General features: G+C 39.1%; 1 protein-coding gene and 1 non-coding gene across 5 annotated transcripts; one reads left to right on the forward strand and one right to left on the reverse strand.

Annotated features, from left to right (window-relative positions):
- Positions 1-1,198: 1,198 nt before the first annotated feature.
- On the reverse strand, positions 1,199-1,272 carry TRNAT-AGU (transfer RNA threonine (anticodon AGU)). Its single transcript has one exon. It is a non-coding gene; the product is annotated as a tRNA-Thr (tRNA).
- Positions 1,273-2,644: 1,372 nt separating this feature from the next.
- On the forward strand, positions 2,645-8,694 carry LOC105039900 (protein DEHYDRATION-INDUCED 19 homolog 2). Of its 4 annotated transcripts, XR_012137801.1 has the most exons (6): positions 2,648-3,079; positions 3,168-3,313; positions 5,096-5,173; positions 5,389-5,657; positions 7,726-7,973; positions 8,430-8,694. XR_012137801.1 is itself a non-coding variant. In XM_019848798.2 (5 exons), exons 1-5 carry the CDS (start codon positions 3,007-3,009, stop codon positions 8,458-8,460), a joined length of 597 nt encoding a protein of 198 aa, XP_019704357.1. In that variant the 5' UTR covers positions 2,645-3,006; the 3' UTR covers positions 8,461-8,694. The 4 variants fall into 4 exon arrangements, 3 of the variants coding, with proteins under 3 accessions (XP_019704357.1, XP_010914519.1, XP_010914520.1); XM_019848798.2 differs by lacking the exon at positions 7,726-7,973 and having other exon boundaries at positions 2,645-3,079; XM_010916218.4 differs by lacking the exon at positions 8,430-8,694 and having other exon boundaries at positions 7,726-8,240.
- The last annotated feature ends 282 nt before the right edge of the window (positions 8,695-8,976 follow it).

Raw genomic sequence — 8,976 nt, forward strand, 5'->3', positions numbered from 1 at the left:
TTTGGAGCATCCAGTCTAACTGACATCTTGAATTGCAATTAGGTTGGTTTAAGTCTCTTCTTGTTCGAGCGGCTTTAAATTTGCAAGGTAGGTCCGGTTCATGCAATTATAATTCCTGCATATCCTATCAAATCGGGTCTAATTTCATGAGATACATACCTGACCCATGCTAGGTTCTTAATTTGAGATACAAGGTTCAGTTTCAACTTTGGGTATATCAGGTTTAGTGGCCCGGGCACGTAGCTAATTGCATGCATGGGACATCAATGGACGTGCATGTGATTCAAGATCCTTGCCAACTTTGGGTATGTCGGGTCTGCTAGCCTAGGGACATAGCCAGTCGCATGCATGCATGGGACACTCAACGAATATGCATGTGGTTAGAAATCCATGCCAACAGCGTTTTCACCCATGCCCATACCATTACAACCCAATATAACCAAAAAAAAACCTTCTATTTGTCTCAGTTCTCTCTTTTTCTTCCTCCATTGTCAAGTCCTCACTCCACCATATATTAAGTACTATATTAACATTCATCTCGGTGTTCTTTTTCCTCATCCTCTACTTCTCTTCTCTCTCTCATCAATCTTATCGTTTTAGGCCATTTTGTTGTTCTACCTTTTCTTGAACTGCCATCCAACTCTCTTAAGGAAGGTTTTTTTTTTTTTTTGCTCAAATGGTTGCGTTGAACACAGCAAAACTGAAAAAATACTTACGAAATTTATATACATATATGCATGTCTTGAATCGTGAAAGTATGCAAGAATAGTGTGGGAAAGCTCTATTGGAGTTAGAAGATTTACTAATTTTTAAATTTAAAAGAAGTTTTGTGCTATATTTTTAAATAAAAAAATTTCGTCCTTCAATAAATTAGATTGTTAGACGACATAATCACAAATATAATATCGTTTTAGCTTTGTACTGCAGCCTTTCTACGACATGTGGAACGGGGACATAGTTATGGTGATTGGATGGGTGAGAAAACCATTGTCACACAACCAGGACATACCCTCTCCGATTGGACTTGAGGAGAATGGTCAGGGACTTCAACGTGAGGCATGTGGGAAGATCAAATCTGTAACCACTGTATCCTCGAATGCATAGATCACAAACATAATATATATCCTTAGATTTATCCTATTTCCACAGGGAGGAATATGGAAATTAAAAAAAAAAAAAAAAAGTTTAAAAAACCCCATGCTTTCGTTGAGAGTCGAACTCAAGACCTCCCGCTTACTAAACGGGTGCTCTAACCAACTGAGCTACGAAAGCAGGATGCTGCGAATTTTTCGCTTCATATATTTTATTAAATAAAACAAGGGACACAAGCTCTGTCCACTCGGTCATACAGCATGCGCCTTTGATTTACATGGAGCCGTCAAAGTGGGTGTACGCATTAATTCTCATTTTACAAGATTCTCTGGTGGGACCACGCTATCATTGTAATGGATACTTTTCTGGGGGTACTTTTAATTTGTGCGTTAAGTTCCCCACGCAAATGTGAACACATGTGCCCACCTGTTTCATCTGTGTCACGTGGCGTCTTCCACGCCGCACAATCAGCACTCTGCAACTGGATATGCTATCATGTCTATCGTAGAGAACAGCTCATCTAGCAAATTGTCACCTATATAACATAATTAATCCACACGACCCCACGGCCTTTCTGCATTTCCATTGGCTGAATCAGCTGGCTTCTGAAGAGAAGTTCGTACTCAATCCTTCCCTCGTAGCGGGGTAAAAAAAGATGGTCGCAGATGACTTGCACCACAAGCTTGCGGTCGGGAATCACCTCAGTGGCCTACGTGGCGCATCTGCGTGCCAGGGGGTGTGAAAGATGGAGAATGATTTTCCGAGCGTGCGCATAGAAATTAAATATGCGAATATTTAAAATCGACTGCCGGATTTTACCGCCTCGTCAACATTGACGGAAGATCCCTGGTTCCTACATGGATTGCTGTGCACGCGCTTGGGAGAAGATAACAGCGTCCAATCGGACCGTCCACCGACTCCCCGTGGTCCATCAATCTGGGCCAAAAAGAAACCGGGGTCAATTCATTGGAAACGCCTTCTCATAAGATCACGAGTTGCCGATGGCGGAGCGAACATCGAGGACCAGAAAATATTCCGTTTCACTTGCGTTTCCTTTATGTATGCCCGTGTGCATGCCTCAGCTACTAAGGCAGCATGAGGATCTTATGAGACATCAAGAAAGGCCTCTGTATTTTGTGGGATATATTCTATCCCCGACGTTGGTTCCGTTTCCCTATCCGGTTTGTATTTGAACCAGGTTATTTAAATCGTTAGCAAACCAGTTATCCTAGATAATCTCTATGCGGAAACGATCCATGCCATCCAATCTGATCTAAACAACTCACCAGATGCATCTACGTCCAATTTCGATCCCCGCACAAAAACACCATGAGTTTATTATGCGTACAATCCTAACAACTCGTTTCCCTCGTCGATTCCGACCCAACGGATTCGTACCATCTAGATCAGCTAGCCATCTGGCATGTGCGGACAGTCTTCTGGACGATCCATATTTCACCACGTGTCCCAGAACAGTGGCATTATCGTCATTCAGAGGGCAATCAGGGCTATTTTTTAATTCCAGTACTGGAAAGCTCACCCTCGAGACTTGGGAGGGCCGGTGCACCCCGTCCCCCGCTTTTCTCACTGTCGTCTTCTAGCTTCTCACCTCTTCTTCTCCCACGGAGTTTTTGCCGAGCTCCTATCGCCCCTTTTTCCTGCAAAAAAGGAATCGCATCTCACCCTTCCTCAACATTTATCTCTCTGTCGTCTTCTTCTCTTCTTCTTCCTCCCCACGAAGCATTGCCGAGCTTTTTCTCCTCTTTAGAGAGGATTGCATCTCTCTTTCTCTCTCATCGCCCTTGTAAATTTATACGAGGGTACGAGGGATCAGTTGTTTCTTGCTCGGTTTGTACTGGCTCTCCAGGGGACCAGAGGTTTGGATTGGAGAAGGACTGGAGGGAGGAGGAAGCCATGGAGGCCGATTCGTGGAGCCGCTTCTCTGCCGCCTCGAAGCGCCACCAGGCTGCCGTCCAGCCTCGATTCGGTGAGGATGGAGTCTCTGGTTGTTGATCGTCTGGGTTTGCGTTTCTTTTTTGTGAGAGTGGGATTTGATTGGCTGTTTTGGTTGGTAGATCTGTACCTTGGGTATGAGGAGATCGATGGAGGGGATGAGGACTCGAGAGCGGAGTTCCTGTGTCCGTTCTGCTCCGAGGATTTTGATATAGTGGGGCTGTGCTGCCACATCGACGACGAGCACCCGGTTGAGGCTAAAAATGGGGTATTGTCTCGTTTCTGGTCCTTCTGGTCCTTCTGCTTGTGTTTTCACGTATTGAGGGGAAAAGAGTTTTTGGGGGGATTTTAGTGTAAATATTTGATGAAAATTGGATTTTTATGGGGTTTTACTGGGAATAGTTGGATTTTGAAATATCTTCTTGAGGGGATGAACGGTAGTTGACGGGGCAAAATGGATTTTTAAGGCTTTGCAAGTGAGTTTTATTAAGCCATCTAAATTTTTATAAGGTTTTCCTGTTGTCTGATTCTGAAGCTCTTGTTTGCATTTATTTGTAGCTGGATTTTTGTTGTTTTCTGTGCTCATTCTCCAATGATGCTAAAACTTTGGTCATATAGCTCATTGCTCAGTCGTGAATGGTTCTAATTTTCTATCATTCATATCTGACAAATCGAATATTAAGGATTTCCTGTATGAATGTATGGTCTTCTGAAGTTCTTTTCTCTAATTTAGTGAAAGCATTTTTTTATGCAATCATTATGAATGGATTCTGATGTTTCACAGTAGCTTGTAGTGATCTTTTAGGTAAATTATGGATTCAAATTTACTCTTGTATAACATCGTGTCAGCAGCGGTTCTTGCTTGCTTCGTTAGAAATTTACTAGGAATATATGGTAAATTTTGTCGTCTTTTTCCACCTTTTTGATGGTTGCCATGAAGTGTACAGACAAGCAAGCATGAACTGGTATGCTCTTAGTGATGGTCTAGAATGTCCATGCTGCTTTAAGAGAGTTGGATAAGGAGGGTGGAACAATCTTAAACGGTAAATTGATTTTTTTTTTTTTTTTTTTTGGAGGAAGAATAATTGAAATGTTGCTAATTGGATTTTATAGATTGCTGCTTTAAGTTAAAAGACTGTTTGCATTTAGTGAAGCATGGTTGGATAAAAAACTACTACATGAATTATTCTTCAAAATTCTATAAAAAAGTAAATTTCCCTTGTTAGTCATTGAAATACTATATTTTCTTTTGGCCTTTAGATTTGCATCTTTGCTTTTAGATCTTACTAATATGTTACAGAAACAACCACGGGACATCTGTTGGACAACAAAAAGGGACTTTCAGCCATATCCATCCATGCACCTAGAAAGTGGGAGATGGTTGTAATTAAGAGATATAATAGAGAGTGAATTAGGTAAAGAAAATGAAGATTTTATCCTATATTTTGATCTATAATTTACAGACACAGCCCACTGTGCTTCCTGATGTGAATAGGATGTGCTTCATTCCATTTTCACGGTAAATTTGAAAAACCAAGAATTAGATGTCTGAGATCATTGGGTATCTATAGTCTATATGTTGTTGTGTGAAAAGGAAAAAAAAAAAAAAGCACAGTTCTGTTAGTTTAAGCGAGTTTAATCGATCTATTATTTTAGTATATGACTCAATACCTATACTCTGAGTTTCATTTTCACGTGTGGAGTCATCAAATTTTAACGTATCTTACAACCCAGAAATTCAAGTAAAATTCTGGTACCTTTTAATATAAACTATCTATGTTTTAAAAGTTGATTGTGTTTTAATTTGGTTTTACTTTAAATGAGAGTATGAATTTTTCAGGTTATTTTGTTTATTTTGCTTTCTTATTTGTTGTTGGGGATTCGAAGAAAATCTTTTTTACTCTTATCCCTTTTTTGTTTATGATTAGTTAAAAAGGCTAGGATCTTTACTTAGCCAATCGTGGTATTGTTGTCTGTTTGTCTTTTTAATTCTTGGATATGTGTAGCAGAGCTTATTGTTGTTAGAATTGGGTGTTGTTTTTTCTTGCAGGTATGTCCTGTTTGTACAGCTAGGGTTGGCATGGACATGGTTGGGCACATAACAGCGCAGCATGCAAATTTCTTTAAGATATCCTTTCTTCTCTACTTTGATTGTGGAGTGATAAATACGTTTTTCCCTTATCTTTTTTGTTTTGTATCTAGATGCATTGTAATTTCTTATTATACACTAAACCATGCTTTGCAAACTGAACTCTTAAGTCAAGCTATCTTTACCATGTTCATTTTGTGCAAATGTCATGTTTGATAGAGTAATATGCTTTGAGTTCCTTAACAATAACTCACATGCAGCGTAGGAGGAGATTCCGTAAAGGTTCATCAGGATCCCATTCTACACTTTCTTTGCTGAGAAAGGATCTGCGAAGTGGGAATTTGCAATCTCTTTTTGGGGGTTCTTCCTTTACAGTTGCTCCCTCGAATGCTGCACCTGATCCATTGCTGTCATCATTTATTATGAATTTTCCTGTTGCTGATTCATCAAAAGATGTAAGGCCTGAATCCTTGGATGATGGAAATTTGATTAACAAGACTTCAGAGGAGAAAGCAGGGGAAAGGTATGAAGCTTTGGCATTTCCTCTCCATTATATTCTCTTTTCCCTCACTGTTTTGATAATTCCCATTGCTTTTCTGACAGTTGCATGAGGGTTGCCTGTGATCCTTCAGAACAAGACTGATTTCCACATAATTACTTAAAAAACAATGTGATTTTTGTTAGATGATTAGAAAAATGGTTTAGAATTGCATTCTGCTGTGTCTGATGAGTCATTTCTTTCTATAAGGACATGGCATAATATCTTCATCGATATAAATTGGTATATAAAGGGATAAAATATAACATTCTTATTTACAAGTGGCTTTAGATTCCACTAGTGCAGATGCATGTTTAACTTTGTTTGTACCAATGCTGTTAGAGTTTCTAATCATATTTTGTGGTCAAATAAATTAATTTTTCTCTCTTTTTCTGCAGTCAGTTCTGATGACTTCTTGTAATTGGTAAATCTGTTGTTATTATCTAGTGATATGGTTTGTTTTCTTTCTAGTGAATTTAATATGTACTTGTTAGAAATTCTTCTGAATGTGAAGTCCTCATGCAATTGTCATTTTGATGTTGATTTTCTTTATTAGTTGAAGGTGGAAAATGGTTTTTTTTTTTTTTTTTTTGGTAAATGTTTTGTAATGGTAATAAGGTATGTTATCCAATTAAGGAGCAGTCATTGTGTAATTGTCTAGCTGCATTGTCTGTGCCTCTGTATTTTGCATCCATTCATGTGCCTGTGACATCTCCTTAATTTTTAATGGTATTGTGTAGAGAACTTTTTAAGCTGTCATACTTGAGGTCTGGTCCACCAATCTCGATTTGATCGAAGATGCCTACGGGCCTTAATTTGTAATTAGTTCAAGGGCTTTGATAGATGAAACAAATATGAAGGAATATGGAAGATACACCAAGGGGGAAAAATAATTGAAGGAGAAGAAGAAACTCCAGCACGTGTTTTTTTTATTTTTTATTTTATTTTTTTTATTGGAGGGTGGGGGACCAAAGTGCCCTAATGCAGGTGCCAACCATGCATATGGTATGTAAACTAAATTGGCCTAGGAATTAGATAAAAGACAATTAAGGGATTTCATTGACACTCGCAGAACATAGGGTTGCTCGTAATGTATTTGCAGACCAATTATCATATTACATCTTCATCAGGCTGCTGATAAGAAAATGTTATCTGTTACATTTGTGTCTTCAGCTGCATAATTTCAAGATTTCTTTGAGCCATTATTCTGTACTGATTCTCTGTACCGGATCTGGATTCTGACTTCCTCGAGAAGATTTATAGTAGTCCTAGTGGAGAGAGGGTGATCTAGCCTAATCAGCGGATTGTTAAAGTTATCTAGTCATTGGACAACTTCCTTTGTTGGGCTCCTTTGGCTACTCAGCTTACAACAAATGTTATGTCTAACCTGCTACCAGTTAAGCTTATAAATTTTCCACCTAGGTATGCCATGGGATTACTTATTAGATCGTCCTGTTGCATTACGAATTTTTGTATTTTGATCCAATCATCATAGTTTTAGCCATAAGTTTTATCGTGCATCTTCTTTGACAAAGACCTTGCTCGGTCAGAATGTGCAGATGTAACAAAATCCTATGAAAGATCAAACTAATAAGACCTGGGATCTTATACAACCTTTATCAAGGTTGAGTAGCTTAGGAGTATTGGGGGAGCGCTGCCTCTTAATTTGTAGCCAAAATTGCCTATTTATCTGATCTACCACACGCACGGTATCAAGAGTGGAGAAAGAAACCTTGTTCCCGTTGCCAAAACCAGCAAGAGACCCATCACCCAGCGCTTAAGATTTTGGAAGGTGTCAAGACATTTTTTTAATGTGCATTTAGCATTTTACCTTTCAATCTGTTAAGCACTTGGAAAATGGGAACTGTTGCTTGCATTATAGCGTCGGATGAGAGTTTAGGAAATATTCAAACTTGGATTATCCACTGTTGAATTATTACTGTGCTTGGACCCTGGCAAAAAAGGCTCTCTCTTTCCACTCTCCTTGTTACCCAATTTACTTGTAGAAGAAAGTTTCGCTATATTTGCCTAATCTTTGTTTGCCCTCTGCCAGTGTTGAGCCATCTCTATCTGAGAAAGATCAAGTGGAGAGAGCTCGGAGGAGTCATTTTGTGCGGGAGCTTCTGTTGTCGACGATATTAGATGATTCCTTATGAAAAGAACCCTTTATTCTTGGTGACAATAGCAGCAGCAGCAGCAGCAGTCCACGATGATAAAGATAAAGCCCAAAGATGGTCCCCAGACAGCTGCATTGTTGTTATCATGACACACTGGCCGCTTGCACAAGAGGTTTATTGGGAGGTTGTATATTTAACCTGCCTTATTACTGCAGGGAGGAGAGCATGGAATTTATTATACTTATCTATTATTAGTATCGATATTTGGAGGGATTCTTAATTCTCCCTTTAGTGGGCATAGCTATGCATATATGGAAAAACCATGCAATAGGTCTTGGTCGAGCATTGTCTCAGTTTCTCCATAAATAAATGTTTTAGACTTGTCATCTTGATTTAATGGACCATGCATTTGCTCAAAAGATTTAACAGACACAGCTGCTCATTGTGCTGACTCTTGCGCCAGACCTTTTGCTGCATGTGTTAATGTTACCTATCAGGCATATGATTCTAGTGCGCGTTTAGTTATATTTTACACGCATAACCATATATTCTGGCTGGATATCTGTGGTGTAATGTTTGAGATGGTTGTGAGAATTCGTGTTACGATGGGAGACATCTGAATCCTGAGCTTCGCTTTCAGGTGTTTGAGAGGCTGTCAGGCTGCTAGCTAAAAGTTGGCTGAGGCTAATTATCCGTTGGTGAAGGTATAACCCATGATGTCCAGCTTTTAAGGTGCATGGATTGAACGACATCGATTTCTGATATAATAGTATGCGAGTTTGTAAAAAGTTTGAATCAGTGGATATAGTATTTTATTGGAGTGGTTATGGTAATTCTTAGCTTACAAAGTGTTCTATTAAGTGGATATATGTACTTGAATTTTGTTAGGTAAGTATTTCCTCCTACTCTCTTACCTGATACCTAGTTAATGTTATCTGTAGTTAGGTGCAGACTTGCATTGTTACCCTTACAATAGTCAACGAGTACGTGCGGGTCTATTGTTGCGGTTATAGTTCTTGGTAAAGCATGAGTTGGTTAGATGGCTCCTTTTTCCTTTTCAAAATTGAACTTAAAACTCCAGCCTGTGACGCCATTGGACTGCAAGGCTAACGTTTTGCGGTGATCTATCTCAATTTTACCATATCTTCTCTCATTGTATCATCTATAGTTTAATTCTTAATTTGAGG

This window comes from Elaeis guineensis, chromosome 1 (genome assembly GCF_000442705.2).
Source record: "Elaeis guineensis isolate ETL-2024a chromosome 1, EG11, whole genome shotgun sequence".
NCBI classification, from domain to species: Eukaryota; Viridiplantae; Streptophyta; class Magnoliopsida; order Arecales; family Arecaceae; genus Elaeis; species Elaeis guineensis.

What these genes read in the sequence shown, in the direction of transcription:
- LOC105039900 (XM_010916218.4), top strand. Translation starts at nt 3,007, where the DNA reads ATGGAGGCCGATTCGTGGAGCCGCTTCTCTGCCGCCTCGAAGCGCCAC. An exon ending in CGGTTGAGGCTAAAAATGGG is followed by an intron (nt 3,314 to 5,095) that starts GTATTGTCTCGT and finishes TTTTTCTTGCAG; the next exon opens with GTATGTCCTGTTTGTACAGC. An exon ending in AGCATGCAAATTTCTTTAAG is followed by an intron (nt 5,174 to 5,388) that starts ATATCCTTTCTT and finishes ACAATAACTCAC; the next exon opens with ATGCAGCGTAGGAGGAGATT.